The 21,989-nt window shown below is 46.0% G+C and overlaps 1 protein-coding gene across 1 annotated transcript; it reads right to left on the bottom strand.

Moving 5' to 3' along the window:
• Window positions 1–10,113: 10,113 nt before the first annotated feature.
• Window positions 10,114–21,956, bottom strand: ZNF35 (zinc finger protein 35). The gene is made up of 4 exons (XM_029940514.1): window positions 21,799–21,956; window positions 19,937–20,248; window positions 18,851–18,995; window positions 10,114–14,070 (listed from the first exon to the last, which is right to left on the bottom strand). Exons 2-4 carry the CDS (start codon window positions 20,126–20,128, stop codon window positions 12,824–12,826), a joined length of 1,584 nt encoding a protein of 527 aa, XP_029796374.1. The 5' UTR covers window positions 20,129–20,248; window positions 21,799–21,956; the 3' UTR covers window positions 10,114–12,823.
• Between the last annotated feature and the right edge of the window lie 33 nt (window positions 21,957–21,989).

Genomic DNA, 21,989 nt, shown 5'->3' with positions numbered 1-21,989 from the left:
TCATAATTTTCTTATACATGCACCGTGGTTTCAGAGTATGGGTAGAGAAAAATGAGAAAACAAAGGGCAGTTAGGAGAGCATGCATTCTGGGGAAGAGGCAGGAATGGTGCCGCCACTAGACATTTGCCCAGGGAAGGCACTGCCTACAAACACAGGCTGCCAAGCCAGGAGAAGAGATAGGGCATCTTAGGAACTGGCCAAAGCAGCAAATGGGGTGGTCAGAGAAGGGCTTGGATGTGGAAAATGGGTTTCTGGAGGTCAAGGAGCTTGCCAAGGCCCCCTTGCTAGCCAAAGAGACAGAACAAGAACTCCTGAGAAAAAGCTCAGGAATCCATGAGATCAGGGAGAGAGAGGGAGAACAAGGGTGCTCCTGGGAGGGAAGGGTGCTGAGGTCTGGCAGCGGAAGAGGCAGAGAGGTGTAGATCCTCAGCTTCACAGCCCATAAGCTTAGTCTAGGGAGGAAGAGACAGCAGAGCAGCTGATCCTCCAAAGTGCTGGACAGGTACACGCACAGCTCCCTTTCTACCCCAAAGCTACAGGAAATAAGGCAGGACAGAAGGCACCCAGCTTATACTTCCAAAATGGCTAGAGAAGCAAGGGGATGTGAAAATGCTACGGAAGCTCCTGAGCAGACAGCCAAGGCCCCTCTCTTTGGGCACAGGACGGCAAGAAGGGGAAGACTCAAGCACAAGATCCAGAAAGGGTGTGACCACTGTTTTGAACATATTCTCAAAGAGCCGAGACCTGTTTCAAGGACAGAGACGGCTAGGGTCTGCCTCATTCCAGTCCTAGCCCTGTTTGGTCTTATATCCCATTTTCCAATCCCTTTATCAACTTCCCTGAGTTTTCTGGTCATACTCGTGCTCCCTAAGAAAGATTTCCTGTGTTTGGGTCTTTTCTTTCATCTTCCTCCCTTTAATTTATTAAAATAATAATTTAAATTATTTAGAAGCATATGCCTATAGCTTTCTTAACCTGGTATACTTGTGCCAGGTTTTTGTGACGACACAATACTGGGGGCACAGTCTCTGCCCTCACAAGTGACAGGAGGTAAAGCGTGCTTCTGTCCTGCCTCCTTTGGGCCACAAAATACTCAGTACTAGTGCACATCTGGTGAAACGTTCAGGAAGGCTCTGAATGACCAGCCTTGGAATGACAGTTGTCCTGAGGGCCACTGTGCCTGCCAGACCACCACAACTAAACAAGGGGTGGAAAACTGTTGTAACAGGTTCTTTGTTTGTTGGGGTTATTACAAAGCATTTGGGTTCGTGGTCCAGGAAAGCAACCTAATCAGTGTGAAACCATGATGCCTTAACGGGCTGCTAGCACAGAACTCTCGTGGCCTCTAGCCTGGCTCCAGCTTCTAGAGCCAGGTCTGCTCAGAGCTGTGGGCCACATTCTCGCTGGTAGTTTCCTCCACTGACAGCTCAGAACGTTCATGTAATTCTCAAAGAGACGCTTGCTAACTGGCCAGGAGGCAAACAGCCATTCCGGTGACACATGGACCCTGTTTTGCAGGTTTTTGGAACGGCCAGGCGCTGAAGCTTGCGTCCCAAGAGGCCCACACCGCTGAGAGTATCAGAGCACCACACGCATTTCAGAGAGGTGGCGGCCAACGCCAGTGGAAGGCAGCCTGACCCAGCCTGCGGTTCCCCACTTCAGCCCCAGCAGCGCTACCCCAACAGTGGCCCTCAGCGCAGGAACCAGATGGGTCCCAGGCAGGGCAGCGGGCGGCCTCAGAGAGCTCAAGTCAGAGGAGGCTTTGGTCTTGCTCTGGGGTCGTTTTCTCATCCAAGGTCTTAGGCAACTGTTGCCAGGCTGGGTCTGAGACCTGGAAAGAAATGTCAGAACAAAGTCTGCATTTGGCATGGGGAAGTTAAAGCTAAAAATAAAACGTTCTCCCCCTTCCTTAGCTGATGAATAATGGGACATGGTAAACTTTCTGGGAAGGTTTAGGGCTGGAAGGCAAAAAAGACACATAGAGACTAACAAGTCCTCTCCAGAAGGGATGCAAGCACCATACAGCTCACTGATGCGTCCCTCCCCAAGAGCATACCTTCTCTCCTTGGACAAGCTCGGCCTGCTTACTACAGCACTGCTACATATGACTGAGCGGTTCCGAGCCCCGTCCTGACGCAGTCGCCCTTGAAGCACACTGCCCTGTGAGGCCAGCAGGGCAGTAATGCTGCTTCGTCGGACAGGTGAGAAGATTGACTCAAAGTTTTGTAACTTCCCTGAGGTGACACGACTGGTCAGAGGCAGAGCAGCTCCTGAAAGACCCCTCGTGGGTGCTTGGTGCTCAGCTTTTGATACCAAACAGCCACCTGGGCAATAAGTTAATAAAACACTGAGCCCCACACATCTGAGCTTACATATCAAGAGCCCAGACCCCAGGGAAACCAAGAATGGCTTATGAGAAGAGCAGATGAGTCCCACCCATACCCCAGCAGCCCCTGGTCCTTTAACCACCCTCTTCTAGGGGGAGCCCATCTTCCCACTTCTTCAGTTGTGGACAACTGAACGCCGCTGAGAGATGTCCACCCTCAGCCGTGGTGGTGGTGTTCTCAAGGCCAGAGCCATGGCCCAGCGCTCCTCCACCTTCAGGTTCACGGGACTTGTCCTCATTTGTGTGCATCACATTCCTTCAACCCCAAGTGAGAGCAGAGAAGAAGCCCTGATTGTTCCTGATGGTGGTTTCTTTGAGCTCAGAGAGTGTCACCTAAAAGGACGATAAACACTGCTCACCGGAGACCTGGCCCATCCCAGGAGGGTCATCTGCTCCTGAAAGAGGTAGGGCCAGCCTTGGAACCAGGCAGGAACACAGCTTATGACAGTGGGCACCTATTATTCCAAAGGCCTAGTGGTGCCCAGGAAGATGTTAGGAAGGAAAGGTGCCCCAGCCTACCCCAACCTCTGGAAGCCACTTCAGCCCCATAGTTGTTTGGGGCCAGGGATCATCCACTCTGCTCTGGCTTCAGGTCCAGTCTCTGCCAGACTTCCTTCCTGGGCTATCATCCTCTTATGACTCCTTGGTCTCAGAACCGTCTAGCTCCTTCCTCAGCAGAGAGTGGCACCTTGGACTCCACTGTACTTTTTTGGGACCGGAGTTAGGACTTCACATCCCCCCCTACCCTTTTTGTTTTTTGAGAGACAGAGAAAGACAGCACGAGCAGGGGAAGGTCAGAGAGAGGGAGACACAGAATCTGAAGCAGGCTCCAGGCTCTGAGCTGTCAGCACAGAGCCCGAGGCAGGGCTCGAACCCACAAACCATGAGATCATGAGGCAAAGTTGGATGCTCAACCGACTCAGCCACCCAGGCACCCCTCTCCCCATTTTCTGTCATCTCATCAACCAAGGCCTCTGCTCATTACTGTCTAAGCTTTGGTAAATTTGGAACAACTATTCCAGCAGCAGTGATGGGGAATCCAGCTCATCTCCAAGGGCCAGGCAATGCTTGGCTGAGCCCTTTGCTGGCTCTAGTCTCTGCCTAGCTCGGGGCCCACCACAACCAGGAGGCAACAACAAAAAAAGACTGCTCAAGGACTCCTCCCACTGACATCTATGCAAAAGGCTGTGAGCCTGAGCTGCATCCCACGCTTCACTGTGAAAGTACAGTTGTTTTCCCACTCAAGTAAGGCTGGTTTTCCATGCCATGCTGTCCTCCACCAGGAACATGGCAGCATTCACAAATGCATCTGAAACCATGCATTTTCAAACCCCTCATTTACCCTAGCCTCACACTCATCTCGGAAGAAGTGGAGGGAAGCCTGATGTTGGGAGAGGTTAGGGATTTGCTCTGGGTTCCAGGTAAGTGAGAGATATTCTAGAGAATGCATTTGAGAGAACTGGTATGGGCTGATTCCTGCCCCACCCACCCAAGGCCAGAGAAATCAGCTTCCCTTGCCCTGGACTGAGCCTTTTTCCAACCACCCATGCCGCCCCATCTGACCCCTTTCCCTGCCCACCATTGCTATTTCTCTCCAAGCTGGCCCTCCCCTCCACCCCCTGCCCCAGTTACAGACTATTCTATCACCTTGATGAACTTGGGCTGCAGCCCACCCCTCACTTTCTCTTCAACACACCCCTCCCAGTGCAGGATTGCTGCCAGGTTCTCCCTCGTGCATAGATGTGGCCTCTCCTCCCCTACCTTCAGCACCTCTTCCCCTCCCTTCCCTGTGACCCCTGCCCTCCATTAACCAGAGTGCAAGGAGGCAGCACCTTTGGGCCCAGCGTGGAGCTCAGGGCCGGGTCGCTGGAGTATATCCCCACCAGGGCAGAGTATGGGGGTGCAGGCTTGCGCCTAGCAGCTCTAGGGAAATGGGAGGGTCTTCATGTTTATGGTTCTCCCAGCTGGTTCCTCCTGCTTGATCCAGAGGAAAGGGGCCAGGCAGTGAGGCCAGGACTCAAGTCAGTCCTGTTACTCCAGAATGAATTCCAAATGACCTAACTCAAAGGACTAAGCAAAATCATGGAAGAATGTAAAATTTGAAGAGGGGAAATCTATAATTTGACTTTAAGTAAAAATTAAAGGACTAACCATAACCTGGGGAGCATCTGCAACACATATGGCAGTTAAGTAATTTCTTTACTATAGCAGAGTCTGTATAAACCAATCCTTAAAAAAATCAACAACACAACACAAAACTGTTAAAGAATATGAACAAGCAAATCACAGAAAAAAGAAAAAGACATTAGCTTTATAGATACCCAAAGCGATATCCAGTTTCACTCATAATTGAGTGTAAAATAAAACATGAGAGGATTTTTCACTTATCAGACCAGAAAACAATAGTTTTATATAAGACTCATGGAAATGGGCATTTTCATACACATATTGGGAACCGCACTTGTAATTTCTATCAAAATACCAAATGCACCTATACTCTTCATCAATTTATCCTGCAAACCAAGTCGCACATACAAGATGGTGTGCTGGGATATGCAGCGGCATTGTTTGTAAAGTGGAAGACAGAAGAGAACCTACGCGCCCCCCAACAGGACATTGCTAAGTGAGTCATGGTACAACTATCCTATTCAATATCACATGGCAAAGAAAAAAAGGATGAGGTAGATCTTCTAGGCTAATACAGAATCATCTCCAAGACACACTAAATGGAAAAAAACAGTGTATATCCCAAGCTCCCATTTGTGTTTCAAAGGGAGTACACAGGACTGTAAATGCACGGACTCTCTCTCTGAAGGATTAAGAAATTTTCAACAGTTATGCCCAGGGCACTAATAACCTGGGGTGCTCTGGGCTTGGAGGAGGACTTATTCTTCATTGCTGGCTTTTGTAACTTTTGATGAGAAGGGTCTCTGGAGGGACACTGAGAAAGTAGCTTGGAAGAAAGGGACACTGAGAAAGTAGCTTGGAAGAAAGGGACACAGGGTGTTTGGCCTCCGAGTTATTCTAACCCTGACTGGGATTACTGGCTTTGAAAACGGGGATTATACGAGAACTTCGCTCCTCAGGAAAGGGCTAAATGAACTGAAGAACATCTGGCAGTTAGCTTCCCACACAGGAGCCCCTCAACGAAGGAGGTGGTTCCTACCTTACTAGCGGCTAGGACTTGGGTTGCCTCCCCCAATTCCCCACCCAACACCACGGGACTATTAACCACTGTCAACACAGGGTTGCCCCAGAGGCACGAGGAGACCAAGGCTTCTCAGTCTGGGCCAGGCCCATAGGTCTGTCTCACCAGGTGTTGAGGCTGAATTCTGGCTTCGGGATTTGCTGCTTGATCTTTCATGCCCCTAAGGCCTGCTCATCCCATCTGTCCCTTCTCTGTGCCGCTGCCACTGCGGGGTCAGAATCTCCCTCGGCGTTTGACAATAGTTATCTGTATGGTCTCCCGGATTCCTTCTCCCCTCACTGCCCTCCAGCCGCAAACACTGAGGTTACATGTATTTCCTTCACCAGGCGTGAAGTCCGTGGTAACTGGGCACTTTGTCCCCCAGTCCCTTGGTCTGCTGCTCCCCACTATCACACTCCCTCAAAAGGCCTCTCTACTCTGTACAAGGAATGATCTTTTTTATTTGCTTTCCCCCACTGGTGATAAAAATAATTGAGGCTTATTGTAGAAAAGATAGACAACACAGCAAGATTTAACCACTGTCAATCACCAATGTACTTATTTTCAGTCTTTTCTATGTATGTATGTTTCAGAAAACTGGGCTCTCTGTACCCACCATTTAATTTTGTACTTAATATTTTCCATTTAATGTCATAAACATTTTATATCACTAGATATTCTTTTGATTATTTTAGCGGTTGCGTGTTTCATATAACTTAATCATTTCCCTACTGTTAGCCACTTGTGTTGTTTTCATTTTATGTAAAATAATAACACTGACAAGTATACAAATGTCAAAACATTCATCTTTCAGATACAGCTAAGTGGTAGTACTATATCAAAGCATTTCAACATTTTTTTAAATATTTAACTTCCCCTAAAATGATAATAGACTAAAATGACTTAAAATGTATAAATACTAATGGGATAAGGCAGACACACTTCTAGCAGATGTAAAATGGATGAAATGGTAACTGAGAAAGTTGCGTGGAGGGATCAACAGCTTGGGATACAATGAAAGGAGGCGACTGATCACCCTGTCAAACCCCAGAGCAACTTGGGACTAGGAAATCTCAGGTACAATAAGGAGGGGGAAGTGAGGCTAAAAATTAGGGGCATTAACTGAAGGTCTAGAATGACACTTGATTCTCCTCTCTCCCGTTCCTAGAGAAGCACTCATGGCACCCAAACCCCATACAAAAACATCAGATTTCCTGCTAAGGCGGCAGATGAGTCCCAGACAGAAGATTTCCGCATTCTGGCAGTCAGAGGTTTCCAGGGAAGGAGCTTGCTTCCCACTCCCACACACAGAGCTCTCCACTGGACAGTTGATACTTCTGTGCGTGTCATTAAGAATCACAACATATTTGAGGAAAGTCTCCAATTAAAATAAACAAAAGAAACAAAGAGAAAACGTACCCAGGGTCAAGGGCATGAAAGGGTGAGATATCAGATGACAGGGAAGCCTTTAATTAGAAACCTTCTAATTAAGAACAGATTTGAGGGGTAGCTCTAAAATGAGAAAAGCATGCTAAAAATAAAGAACAAATGGAAACAAAATAAGAAATTCCCTAGATAGGCTGAAAAATAATGAAGGTACTCTCCAAGAAAATAGCACAAAACAAGGAAATGGAAGTAACACAGAAAACAGTTTAGGACCAATCCACAAGGTCCTACATTTGATTGACAGAAATTCCAGAAAGAGTAAAAACTGGGGGGAAAAATACATGGAAAAGGGTGACACAAGGACATTTCCAAGAATAAAAATATCTGAGTCGCTAGACTGAAAAATTCCACTAAGTACACTGGGGAATTGAGTGCACCAAGAATAAAGAGGAGCCTTTAAAAGCTTCCAGGAATGGGGGTAGAGGAACAGACCACAATATTACAAATAGTATTTATTGATTGTCAAAGAAAGAAATAAGAATCAGACTGAAATACGACTCCACAAACTTGTGGGGAAATTTTTCCATGTAGAATTTCAGAGCCAAAGAACAAATCAAGCTTGGGGGCAAGAGGAAGATGTTTTGGATATATTAAGCACTCAACATTTTGTCTTCCATATACTCATTCTCAGCAACTGACCTGAAGATATGCTGTAGTGAAATGAGAGAGTAAATGAACAAACAGCAACATGTACAATTCAGAACACAATGAAGCCCAGTATAACAAGAAAACAGTGGCCAGGAAAACATCAAGGACAGACCAGAGCAAGAGGCTGGAGGTTTCTTAAAGAGAAAAGGAGGGACTCAACAGAGTACCTAATTGGATGGAGAATCTGAAAATAACTGAGAGTGCGCTAAAAGCAATCAGTACAAGAGGAAATGAAAGGCAACTAGAAACTCCAGTAAAAACAAAATGCTGTTTCAAAAATATACATATAATCATAGTAAGCTACTTAGTTGTGTAGTGAACATTTACATGGTCAGAATAACATTAATGCTGTTTATTTTAAACTTTTAAGATAAATCAATAAAGCATAAAAGACAGAATACAGTTCAAGAATTATCAGACTTGACACTGTCAGAGGCAAAGAGGTAAAAATGGAAAGAAATGGCAGGGTATATCCCACATCTTAAATACGGAAATGAAACACTGTTTATAGTTAATTCATTACAACTAAATATGTAAATATAATAACTTTTTTCCTGATTATAAAACTCTTGTTCCTTAGAGAAAACATGAAAATTACTTTTAAAAGATTCTTATTCACCCATAATTCTATAATCTATATGGCCCAGGTTTGAGCCTAAGCTCTGCAATTTACTATCTGTATGTCTGTGAACAAGTCAGTTAACCACTTATATCATTTTCTTATATTTCCTTCAGGTAATTTACCTATTACTTTTTAATAGCATGTAGCATATGTAACATGAGTGAGAACTGTACTGTATACCCAATTCTGAATCCAGGTTGGCGGTTTTCTTCTTCACGTTAAAGCAGAGTAGATACATACCATATGCTCTTCCATACTTCGAAATGTATCCTTGCCATAGGGGAGTCAGAGGGTTCTCAGATTCGGGACTGGAATCAAATCTTAGAAGAATCCAAAGTGAGGCAAAGTAGACAGAGGTAGGGTAGGCAGTGGTGGTGGTAAGCACTGGGGACCGTGTCAGAAAAGGCACACCGAAGAGCAAACACATGCCTCCAGGTTAAAGTAAAGGGTGTGTGGGAAGTGAAGAGTTTAGTAAATCATGTTAAGGGGTCCAGGCAGGTTTCCAAGGAGACATCAGAAGAGAATTTGATAGACCTTGTTTGCCTTTGCACTCCAGGAATCAGCACCATGTTTGCCACAAAGAGAGTGAACAGTAAGTACCGTTATAAGATGATGACACATGGGAAACCAGAAATACCTCCTGGGTTTCCGGCTGGGGTGCTGCATAATGCTGCCGTCTGTTGAAGGAGGAAATCCAGGAAAAGCAAGATTTAAAAAGTTGTTTAGGCAACATCCAGAGATTCTGGCCTCAATTTTTTTTTCCTTGAGAGCATATACAAGTGGGCAAGGGGCAGAGGGAGAAAGAGAATCTTAAGCAGGCGCCATGCCCAGTACATGACCATGAATATAACCTGAGCCAAAATCAGGAGTCAGAGGCTTGACTGACTGAGCCACCCAGGCACCCCTCAGCTCAAGTCTTAATTTCAGGGTTCAGGTCCCATGTTGGGCTCCATGCTGGGTGTGGAGGCGGTTTAAAAAGAATAAAATAAATTAAATGTCACTGGTAATCATGTAGTGCCTTCTCAAGTGTGACTTTACACCCTAAAGGAGCCAAGAACTGGCCTTAGGAAGCCTATCTGCATCCCCTCTCCCCGCCAGATGAGCACAAAACTGAATGTGCTGTTTCTCCAGAAGAGGGTCTTCAACCTCCGTTAGATCCTCAAAGGGGCTGTGACCCCAGAAAGACTGAGCAAGTGAAGTGACAGATGTGGGAGGACATCTGCCTCGGCAAGCAAGGGAGGGACGCGGAATATTAGTTTCGCCCAAAACACCTCTTCCTGAGCCTGGAGGAATTCACGGGCAAATGTTTGAGGGGTGTATGTGTGTGTGTGTCTCATCTGTGCCCCCCAAATACAAGATTTCATTATCACTTTCACACCACTGCGCTCCACTTAATACACAATGGTTGGTCTCATTTGAAACTTCTTGGCTCTTAATACCCACCGGCTGGTGTGGCTCTTTGTAGCTCCTGGCCACAGAACAAACATGGCCTCAGAGCCCCGCCCACTTCTAGACAGAACAGCAGGAGCTGACCTCTGGGAAAAGAAAACCCTAAGGCAGCTCTGGTAATACGGAGTCGTCTCTTCCCATCCATCAGAAACCATACAGAAAAAGGGGGGCGGTAATTTATTTTGCGGGCTGGAGCTGACTTGGAGGCAAGAGTTGTTAGCTGGGTAAAGATCTGGTCTCTGCAGTAATCCACTGGCTCACGGGATTTGTGAAGGACCGAGGTCCGGAACCTGGGTGCAGGTTTGGGGAAACCCAGACCCTGAGACGAAATACAGTAGAAATGTTAAAAAAAAAAAAAAAAAAAAGTCACTTCGTTGGATGAGGAACATAAAAGTATGTTAGGTTAAAACTTATTTTGCTCATATAAATAAAAAGTGTGGTGTATCACTTAAAATACAGAGTAAGTCACCGAATCCTCACAGCCAAGGTACAGGACACCCAGTACAGCCAACGTTGTCAGCGTCTTGTTTTACTGAAACCACACAGAACACTCTAAACATCCAGACCTTTCTTCTAGGGCTTCCCCACTCCACCTTCGATCACATGTATCTGTGGCCTACAGACTTTATTTGACTACAGTGGCCATTACCTTGGTTACACAGGGTTTCCATCCAGATCTTAAAAAAAAAAAAAAAGTATCCCTTGGCTCTGGGACTGGAACAGTTTAAGTACTCAGGGTGATTTCAGCATGCAGCCAAATGAAAAACCACTGTTTCACTGCCAAGTCAGGTCTGATGCGCAAATCAAGCTTCACTTCACCTTCACATCACAATCACCCGAGTAGCCCTTTCTGAATTGCCTATGAATAGCAACCTTCAGCCAGGAAATCATAATCATCCACGATGAGCATTCAATTATGAGGATAAACATACAATGTGAAGTTAAAACAATCTAACTGCCCCAATGGTCAGAAGTCCCAGCTGGTACTTTTCAGGGAAAGGACTTTTAGTCTCTTGCTTGATAGGTCCAGGTCACCAATTCGTCCCAAATCTTCAGACCGGTTCTCCCTCTCTTCTCTTCTGGGTTTCCTGATCCTGCTGGGGAGCAGGGAACCTAAGCTTGTTCCTATTATGCACATGGTCTTATCCTCGGGTCTCTCCACTGCAAGCTAGGGGACAGGACTAGGGACTCCAGCGTCAGTGAGGACATGGGCATTTTTGATTCTCACTTTTGAATTCTACTGATTTCTTACAGTTGTGTATGACGGACAGTGCAACTGGGAAAAGAAGGTGCACATGCTTGGATAAAAAACCACGGCTGAAAGGAGGCGGAAGAGAAAATAAACAAGCTTTCCTGTTGATGTGTACATGAGAAGTGTTCTGTAAAATACAAATCAGCCAGGAGAGCCCCAAAGGAGGGACTTCTAGTGAGAGTCACACCAGGTTGCTTATCAACAGGTGGGGCATTTACGGCATGCGCACGTTTGCTGAATGGGGTGAAGAGACAGATCCAGGCCTTAGGAAACTCAAATTCGTCTCAGATATCCTGCTTCCTGGTTACTCTGCCCAAGGCACATCCCCCAATCGGTCCACCTCAGCTTCCTCACCTGAAAGTGAGACCAGACATACCCCTTTCTCAGGCTCTGCACAGCTCCAGGTGAGGATTACAGGTGGTGAGACACACAGCACGGCAGAACAAAGAGAACCCAGACTCAAGGCCTGGATTTGAATGCAGGCTGCTCTTTGCTGCCTGACCACTCCCAGAGAGGCGGGGCAGACCACTCTTAATCTAAGGATGAAGGTGAGGATCTAGGGGAAAGCATGAGAGAAGTGCTGGAGGGAATCTTGTTTCTATACATGAAGGTGCATAATCAGCTTTAAACACAGAATTCAGTTCTGTATAAATACAAGGCAATATCACAAAACTACCTATTGCATAGTTTTATAAATCACTTAATACTAAGAAGAAAGGCTCAACGGTAACAAAGGTTATCTTACCTTAGCCAGTTTCTTCATCCTTCTAAGTTTTCACATTCCAATACCTTTGAACTTCTCAAAAAACAACAACAAATTAAGGCCTAAGGAGTCCCGTTCTGCCTCTTCCCTCTCAGAATTGGGACTCCATTAGGTCTTCTAAAGACCAGCCAGAAAGTGAGAATAACACCCAAATTGAACCCCCTGGCTGAGGCTAAGTGGAATGAGCATAGACAACGTGGGCACGCCCCTTGGCAAGCTTTATTCTTTGACTCCTCTATCTGGGAAGGGGAGTGCTACAGGCATCTTACTCCGGTGGGAGCGCAATGGGAGTTAGGGTCACTCAGAGTTGCTGATCTCAGCAACTGAATGCAGGCCAGCGCATTCGTGGCCCCAGTGTGTGGTCTCCATCAGTCCTCAAGTGCTTGGCCACGCAGACTGGGGAATGGCCAAGAAGAGACTGGTCAGAGGTCCCCAGAGCTTTACTATACCAAGGTTCCCGAGTCATAGATAGTAAGAGAAACAGCTGCTTCCCACTTCTATCCATCTTAGGAGCAGCAGACAGTGAATAGGGTGTTTTTTGTTTGTTTTTTAATGTTTAAATCACCTAAGGAATGGAAAGCTAATAAATGTTCATAGGTTGGGTTGTTGGTGAGTCGCTACCCCAAGTGGGTTCCTTAACTAATCACTGCTTAACTCAAACACTAGAAGACAAGGTTCAAAGCTCCAGAATTCCACCAGGCAGACCTTTACCGATAACCTGCCTGTTGCTCAGGAAACTACCAGGTTCAAAAAACAAAATTAAGCTAAAAATACCTTTCCTGAAACAGGATCTTTATCACCTTTTGCATGACCCATTTTTAAGAAGCCACATTCCATTTCAAACAGGACTAGTGAGGGCACAGTTCACAATACAGTCCTTGCCTTAAGATGCTTAGCTTTCACTGTCTTGAAGTCAGCCTCTGAAATGCTTGTCTTGTGTTGTGTGCTGCATTCTGGAAAACTGCTTATAACATGGTGGGCCTCGTTTTTACAGAGGAACAAAACACCAAAGACGTATCCGATTAGAGGGTAGTGGATTATGAGCAGTGCCCGGAGTAACAAGCACCTCTCATTCAACAAGGTGAGTTCTGTGGTGTCGCATGAGGTGCGAGTTAGAAATGAAAGCTGCACCACACTTGGCACACTCATAGGGCTTCTCCCCAGTGTGGGTTCTCTGGTGCACAGTGAGACTCGACCTCTGCCGGAAGGCCTTGCCACACTCGTTGCATGTGTAAGGCTTCTCCCCATTATGAATTCTCTGATGAATAAGCAGGTATGAGCTACACGTGAAGGCTTTCCCACACTCATTACACACATAAGGGAGATCTCCACTGTGAATCCTCTGATGCACGATAAGGCAAGAGAGCTGACTGAAGGCTTTTCCACACTCACTGCAATCATAAGGTTTCTCTGCAGTGTGAATTCTCTGGTGCACAATAAGATGCGAAAAACAACTAAAGGCCTTTCCACATTCCTTACACTCATATGGCTTCTCACCAGTATGGCTTCGCTGATGCACAATAAGATTCGCACTCTGGGTGAAGGCTTTGCCACAATCATTACAGGCAAAGGGCTTCTCCCCAGTGTGGATCCTCTGGTGGACAATGAGGTTTGAGCTCCGAGTGAATGTCTTTCCACATTCATTACATTCGTAGCATTTTTCTGTAATGTGGACTTTCTGGTGCCGAGCAAGTTGTGAGCTGTAACTGAAGGCTTTCTCACATTCACTGCACTTAAAGGTTTTTTCTAGCGAGTGGATTTTTTGATGTACGGTCAGATTTGAACTCTGAGTGAAGGCTTTCCCACATTTTGAACAAACATACGGTTTCTGTCCAGTGTGGATTCGCTGATGCACCACCAGGTTTGCACTCTGAATGAAAGCCTTGCCACACTCATGACATTCAAAGGGCTTCTCCCCGGTGTGGATTCGCTGATGCACCACCAGGTTTGCACTCTGACTAAAGCCTTTTCCACACACACTACAAGTAAAAGGCTTCTGTCCAGGCTGGCTTTTCTGATTTTTAACAGAGCCGGAACTCAGGCTATACCTTTCCCCAGAGTCGGGACATTTCTGGTCTGCCTCCACTTTGAAGCTTTCAGGTGCGCGGCGGGCCGTCACTGTCACTTGTCTGACGTCGTTCTTTTCCCTCTTGATCCGCGGCTTCTTTAACACGCTCCCTTTTTCACAGGCTTCTCCCGACTCAGGTGCTTGAGGATTAGCTTTCTGGACTCTTCCTGGTGTTATGAAGGGTTTTTCTGCCTCATCACATATCTCAGTTTTTGGAACCAGTAACTGTGGGTTCTTGGTTTCAGCACCTGAAACAATAAACAGGAAGTACAAACGTCAGCTTATTCTGGCCTAGACAAAGAATAAGATCACGAAGTGACACATGTGACTTCAGTGTATGTAAAATGGCTTCATCAGAGGAAAGCTTTGCCCCACGTGGCACCTCTCTGAGGGCTCTTCTGCCAGGTCTACGCCCTCTGCCACACCGAGGGCAGAATCCGCTAATTCGTGGTCTTTCTAGCACTTCCGCTTACTGCCGGGAGGTTCTCTTCAGACCTCTCTCCTGGCTATTTGATGACTGGTCTCACAGTTCAGACCAGTGAGAAGGACACTCGTTTCTCCCCAGGCTGCCTTCTTACCACAGCCGCTCAGTGTGAATTTGCTTACAACGCACCAATTAATGAGGGAGAGTCCCTCCCTAGGAATGGCGATCTATGCGACTTAGATTTCTGTGTATGAGGAAGCTAGACACCAAAGAAAGGACAAGCACGGGCAGAGAGGGTCATGCTGGATGCCAAAAGGACCAGAGCAGCTACGAGCACCCGAAGCATTCAGGGACTGTGCTATGCAGCACGTGAATTCTAGAGCCAGACTGCCTGGCTTCAAAGCCCTGCTCTGCCACTGACCGGCTGCAGGACTGTGGGCTAGAAACTGCCCTGTGCCTCAGTTTCCTTCTCTCTAAAACAGGGACACTAACAGTAGCTCTGTCATAAGACCGTGAGATTCACTGAGTTACCCTATGGTCATGGCCGAGAACAGCCATGGCGCATAGGAAGTGGCTCTGTGCGGGTCTGCAGGGGCTCTGAGCCTGACAAGCAGTGCTGTGAGTCCCAGCGTTGGGGCCCAGGAGCAAAGATGAACCTTAGGGGAGAGGAGTTGTTATGGTGATAGATGGCAACACTAGAAGGGACGAAAGACGAATGTGAACAGAGTAGACAGCTGAATCCTTGTGTCAAGGGAAGCTGACCTTTCTAAGCGTGAGTCCTGGTAAAGGCCACTCCACTATGCCAGGATCATGAAAACACCAAAGCTCTCTGAAGTTTTAAAACTCTGACTAGTTTGTAGCTGCTCTACGTTGGCTCAGAACCCTAACAGTGTCCCAAAGAAGTCCTGCAGTCAGCAACGCCACAATCCTGTTTGCCTCCTCTCCACCCCTACCACTCTTGATCGTGGAGTGTCCAGCCATGCAGCCCAGTGCTGGCAGAGTGACCCCTTCACGGAGCTTTAAGTACACCGAGCTCAGGAGCACGACCCACATAGGGCACACGCAACAAGGGCAGGCAGCAGTGGGAGGCAGGCTGCGGGGGCGGGGGGGCAGGCGTTCCCACTCGTGGGGTCAGCCCAGAAGCCAGCAGGAAGGCTGCAAGCCGCAGGTCCTGAAGCACCTGTAGGTGGGGAATCCGGCATCTACACAACATGCCACCAGCACAGACCAGAACAACTCTCTGATCTGTGAGATGAGTGAGTGGGACCGGGACATTGGGGTACAAAGCAACCAGTGTGGCTGCCTGGTCAAGACAACACAACCATTCAGGTAGGATGGGCGGGGGTGGAAAAAGGGAATGTGTGAGGGCTGCACATAGCAGGGCACTGAATGCAACAACATATTCTGAAATGCTAGTCTTTTTGCAGTTATTTCTGTTCCTACTGTTCTGATGTCTTTCTTAAATCTGTTTTTCTCCCTGTAGATTTATTGCCCTTCCATCATTTTTTTCTCTTTACTTTTTAGCTGGAGTATTAGGCTGATATATTAGCTTCAAGTGTATTACATGTTGATTCAACAATTCCACTCACTGCTCAGTGCTCACCACCCTCAGTCACCATCCATCACCATATCTTCTTTCTTATTTTACTTTTTTCCCACCACCCTTTTCTTCTACTGCCTCTTCATCTGTCACCTCTGGGTTTTTATTTTTTTAATTTGTGTGTGAAATATTCTGATTTTTTTTCCATGTATGGTTTCATGTCTTTTCTGCTTTTCTTTTGTTTATTACTTTCTTCTATGTTCTCTACTTTTCTTTATCCCCTATATCTCGCCTAATCTCACCTAATCTTCTAATGTCTCCCTCTCTGCGTTTTTCCCATCTCCTTCTTCTTTCCTTCAGCACCCCCCATCACTGGCGCTGGGGGGCCTCGGTTCCCACCAAGCATCTCTCCAACAAAACCAACGTGTAAGAATACTTCAGTCTATGACCTCGCTTCTGTTCCCTAACCTCACTCCTGCCCTTTTTACCATGAGATTCAGAACACCAGAAAGACATGAAGGATCAAGATGGATGGGGACTACTAAACCAAACAGAATAACAGAAACAATTATTCATATTTGCATCATGCTTTATGTCAAAATTATTACAGCAGCGGGCACGACTGTGGCCTACAAGGTCTTCACGTAGCGGCTATCTAACAGCTTCATGGCAGGGATGAAGTAAGAGCCAATGCCCAGGGTCTAAGAAAAGGAAAGAAGGCCCATTCTGTGTCCTCAAGCTCAAATCCTTTTGGGTTATTAATTAGCCATCAGCCTAGAGGCTGTCCCCCTGGCTTGTTTGAGATGTTATTTTCCCTCTTTTGGATCTTGACAGATTACTGTAACCCTAGTAAAGTACAGAAATAAGGATAGAAATAAACTAAAAACACACCTGTGATCAACTAGAGCATAGACAGAGTAGTAAGTCTTGAAATCAATGTTTTTCTTTCATTTTTTAAAAAGAAGAAATACGAAATGCTATTAAAGCCTGCCATCTTAGCTGGTGAATGTATTCTGACATATAAAAGATAATTTATGAATTCTGAATGTCATTACAAATTCATTAGATTTACAAAAGCCATGTGCTATCAACATTACATACGTAAGATTTGGAGGTCTGCCTACTTAGGTGTTTGAAATGTCTTAAAGAATTAGATATATTAAATTTGAAATTTAATATACTTTATGTATTTTTATTTAAGGTAATAGAAATAAGGATACTTTATATAAAAATGATATGTAGATGGAACCAATCTTAAGTATAAACTTTTCTTTTTTCTTAATTTTGAGAGAGAGTGGTGTGCATGTGAGCGGCGGAGGGACAGAGATAAAGGAATCTCGAGCAGGCTCCGTACTGTCAGTGCAGAGTCCAACAGGGGGCTTAAACTCATGAACCACGAGACCATGGCCTGAGCTGACATCAAGAGTCAGACACTCAATAGACTGAGCCACCTAGGCACCTGTGTTTCAAAAAGCTTAAAAATTTAATCTGTAAAACTTGAGACTTAACTAAACAAGAATTAAAGAAAAAGTATAAATATTCTCATTTTTATAAAAATTTTTCTAGATGTAGAAGTAAAATAAAAATTAGTTAGGGTTAAATGCTTAAAAACTGAAGCATTTAAAGTTTTAAATGTATAAACTTTAATAAAGTCAATATTAATTAATATATAGAAAACTGTAGATAAAACCCTCTGGTATTAATAACCCCGTAACACATCAAAGTTTCCAAAGCACATTCATGTATATTATACAATTTTGTCATCAAGATGAAACTATTCTCTTTCACCTGTGTGGGAGCTTGGAAAAAGAAAATGGGGCACCCATCACACTACCAGCACAGAGTAACCATGCTCCCAACAAATCCTGTACCTACTGAATCAATACACCCGAGTTGACAGAACAGGAAATGGAGGTCCAGAAAGAGAAGACTCATTCAAGGTCACAGAGTTATCAAAAGCAGGAGAGCACCTACACTCAGACCTCTCTCTTAATTCCTAGAGCTCATGTCCCTGCTGTTACCTACAGCTATGCAAACGTCTGGCAGCACACAGAAAGGTACCTCTTGGCTGGGAACAGGGTCTTGAGGTAAGAGGCAAAAAGGAAAACAGTCAGCATTCCTGTAAATGGGTGGGGTGCTGGGGTTCAGACAGTGACTGACTGATAAAGCAAGGACCCAGGAAAGAAGTGATGATACACCAGAGAGAATGGAACAGAGAGCAGAAAGTGGGCAACAGAAGCTACTGAGAGTTAGGGAGACTGATTAAGGAGCAGACAAGCAAATGAAAGGTGATAATCCTAACCATCCCCACAACAGTGGTGTAAGAAAGTCAATGACCTGGTCAGCCCGAGGAATGGGCCAGGGGGCAGAGGGGGTTCAAAATATTCGGGCACAGCTCGGTACCGGCCGACGTACAGACTGCGAGTGCCAGAGGGGCCTTGGCGGTCACGCGGGGATTACGTCTACAACACAGGACCCACAGCTACCATATTCTTGGACCACAGTTACACATCACTCCTTCATAGTAAGTTTCTCCCACTGCCTGTCAGATGCACTCTGAGTCCCGGCTTAGAGAGAAAACCAGGTGATAAAACCATGAAGACCTAGCTTTGGTCATCTATATGGCCGACACAACTGTTCACAACCCTCTGGAATCTGCACAAAGATCATAAAAACAAAACATCTCCAGGGCATTTCCTCAAAATCACCACAAAAGTCGACCTTCCTACCTTAGCTAGCTTTTCTTGCAGGCCAGCTGACCTATGACAAACACAGAGATGTGAAGAGGATGCATCTCTGTGTGTGAATAGATATGAAACAACAAACAGGATTAATGTGAATTTGGAGCCTGCCTGTGTGCGTCTGGTGTCTTACGCCTGTGTGCAAAGTAAGGCATTTCCTGCGACAAAGGCATAGGCATCTTTCAGCCCTCAACTATCCAGCTCTCCTGAGTTTCAATGCCTCACTACTCTGTTTTTCAAACTAGGAGACCAGACCACCGACGTCTGATTAGATTCTGAGAAACCCCAACGGTGAGATTCTGAATCAGGGGGTCGAACCTTACCTATAGAGGTCATGTTCCCATGTGTCTCCAGTATCTCACTCCTGGCCAGAGTCCCTGATAATGAGGAGGTGCCAAGGGCTGAGGCCGCAGGTGCCTCCTGTGTTGCTTTCAGGACTACAGCCATGTTCCAGAACATGTTTGGATCCTAGAGACAAGTCAGCACAGGTGGATTTCTGAGAAAATTGTCAACGGGGAGCAGTATGATCAAAGATGAGAGTGCCTACTCCTGGAGACCATAAATTTCTTATTTTTACTTTTTTTTAACATTTTTTTTTTTATAAAACAACAGAAACAGAAAATCAAGGCAGTCTTCTCTGATCCCCAAGGTGAGTAAGGCACAGAATCAAGCCTGTGCCTTTCTTCTCTAGCTCTTTGATTTCACATCACTGGCCGCTGCGGCGTCCAAGCCTAACCCGCCGGCGAGCGCGTGTCAAAAGAGCAGCACACAGGGACATTTTCCAGGGCAGAGTTTTCTGAGGTCTAAAGATCAAAGAAGCAGGGCTGTGATCTTTGGGGAACCTCAGCTTGTCTGACGAGGGAGTTTTTCTGAAAACATGAAGGACCGCAGTATAGTGTATTGCCCCTCGACTCCAAGTGTGATCCACACGTCACCATCACCTGGGAGCCTGTGACATGTGTGGACTCTTAACCTAGACCTCCCGAATCAGAAGCTGCATATTAACAAGACCTCCTGGTGATGCCCAGGCATATTAAAATTTGAGAAGCGTATGTGAGAGCTCTCAAAACGTGACTAGAGTCACCTGAGGAGGTTTTTTTTAAATTTCAGATGTCTGGGCCCCAGGCCAAGATTCTCATTTCACTGGAATCAAGTATGGCACGGGCATCAGGATTTTACGTAAAGCTCCCCAGGTAACTCTGTGCAGCAGTTTGAGGACCACTGTTTACAGAAAGCACTAACGGCCCCATCAGTGAGAAGAGACTCTATTACACACCAAAGGACGACAGACCAGAGCCCTACCCTGAAAACAACATTCCAGGTGTGGAAGCAGAGGGACACAGCCCCCTCTGAAACCACCCGAGGTGTTCAGGTCTCTCTTCCCTCCCTCCTCCAAGACCACTATTTACCTTTTCTTCCTGTTCTGATAGATCAAGGCCTGTCTGGGGACTTGCCCCAGGAGCCCAGACTCTGATGTTCTCAGAGTGCACTTGCTGGCTAGACGCCTGACCCAGGACGTTTTCTTCCTCTTCCTCCTCCTTTTTCACGGTCACTGAGCCCCAGGGGGCCAAGGCCCTGGCCTCTCTCAGTTCTGCAGCCATCTTCTCCGCTCGGAGGGGGGACTCTTGGAGCTGGGGGACGTCCAGCAGAGGTCAAGCCCCATCTAACCTTTAAGTGTCTTCTTCTTGAGTTTCTTCTCAGGGCCAGGATGACACGGTCTACTGAAAAACCAGAAAACACTGCTAGCACCAGGCAGAGGAGAGCCTGGATGCCATTAAGGCCACTGCTGCCCGGGGCCTACACAGCGCCACGGCAGCGAGTCTGCTCTGTTCCTCCCTCAAAGGTTGGAAAGGGCTCAATGGCAAATATGTAATTTGTTCCTGTAAAAATCACAGTACAAACAGCTTTATATAAGGTTTATTTTCCCCAATTATAGAGTGAACGTATTTTTATTACAAAACTTGAAAAATACAGAAAATAAGAAAAATCAACCCTACTCCACCTCCAAAGAGATATCCACTGTATAGCACAGAATTTAAGACACTTCTTTGAAGGGAAAACCTTCAACCACACTAACAATTATGGCTTAATAAACTTCTTGTTTTTAACTATGGGGATATAGATATTTTCACAGTTATCACCATGGGATTTTTGTTTGGTGGGTTTTTCTTTTTTAAGTAGGCTTCATGCCTAGTGCAGAACCCAATGCAGGGCTTGAACGCACGCCCTGAGCGGAGATCAAAAGTGGCACACTTAACCGACGGGGCCAACCAGGCACCCACCATGGTGGTTGTTTTTAGAAGGAATATTACAACACAAAGAACTTTCTTAACTGCCAAAGATACACAACAGCATGAACTAAAGAAACTCAAGAAAAAGTCTTAGAGTCTAGAGTCTAGACATTTAGATATGCTCATCTCTGGGAGATGCAATTACAGATAGTTTTGAGATTCTTTTTGTTTGATGTTCACTTTTTCCATTTCTTCCAAATGTCTAGTATTACTCTTAAGATTAAAAAAAAAAGATGTTTTACATTGCCTTTCTTCACACTTATCACCTTTAGTAGTAAAAGGAGTTCTGATTGTTTCCAGTTTATTTTCTTAGAAATTAATGTTAAAATCTTTTCTGGGCAAAGAGTTTTTTCTTCTGCTGAATTATTCCTTTAGAATTGAGGTTACTGGTTCAAGGATTTCCTGGCTGGCATATAGTGTTAAATCGCTTTCTAAAAGGACCACATCAACTCACAGCACCACCAACCATACCCCTTTATCAGAGCCAAGCCAGCAGGTCTTTGTTGTTTTATTTGTGGGTAAAACAATCTTACTAGTTTAGTTGATTACGAATATTGACTAAAATTTGTCTATTCCCCTTCAGACTTTTTTTTTATGGGGAGGAGGATGCTAAATTTTATTAGGTCTCCTTTTGCTACTATTGAAGTGATCACATACTTTTTCCTACGTCAACTTACTGGCAATTTAGTGTACACACTCAATTTCCTGAATAACGCGATAGTACTTTCACTCCTGCAACAAATCCCAATTCTGGATGATTATTCTTTCTATGACTAGCTGATTTCCACCAGGTCGAAAGGCCCTCAACATTCATGTCACCTGTGTATAAGCACTCTGCCTACTCTGAGTATTCTTACCGGCCTGCTGACCACACAAATTCGCCTTCAGCCCCACAAGGCAGGGTCCCTTATCAAGGACTTCCCTTTCAGTGTCCTTTCCCTATTTCCAAACGTGCCAGCCCGCCTCCCCGACCTCCGTACCCTAAGCCCTACTCCCGGGGTCAGCCCGGCCCCTGGGGCTGTCCGTGTCCAAGCTCCCCCAGGCCAGACCGCCGGCAAGCTGCAGCTGCGTTTCCGAAGCAGGGGGACGCGGAGCCGGCCGGGGACAGTCAGGCCTGGGCCCCCCTGGGCAGGTCGCGGCGGGGCGCCCCTGCGGTGGCCCACTGCGCGCC

This window comes from Suricata suricatta, chromosome 5, assembly GCF_006229205.1.
Source record: "Suricata suricatta isolate VVHF042 chromosome 5, meerkat_22Aug2017_6uvM2_HiC, whole genome shotgun sequence".
Classification (NCBI taxonomy): Eukaryota; Metazoa; Chordata; class Mammalia; order Carnivora; family Herpestidae; genus Suricata; species Suricata suricatta.
The sequence above is the reverse complement of the archived record's forward strand: the minus strand, read 5'-3'. Positions and strand labels throughout refer to the sequence as shown.

What these genes read in the sequence shown, in the direction of transcription:
- ZNF35 (XM_029940514.1), bottom strand. Translation starts at nt 20,128, where the DNA reads ATGGCTGCAGAACTGAGAGAGGCCAGGGCCTTGGCCCCCTGGGGCTCA. An exon ending in TATCAGAACAGGAAGAAAAG is followed by an intron (nt 18,996 to 19,936) that starts GTAAATAGTGGT and finishes ACTTGTCTCTAG; the next exon opens with GATCCAAACATGTTCTGGAA. An exon ending in TGGGAACATGACCTCTATAG is followed by an intron (nt 14,071 to 18,850) that starts GTAAGGTTCGAC and finishes TTATTGTTTCAG; the next exon opens with GTGCTGAAACCAAGAACCCA.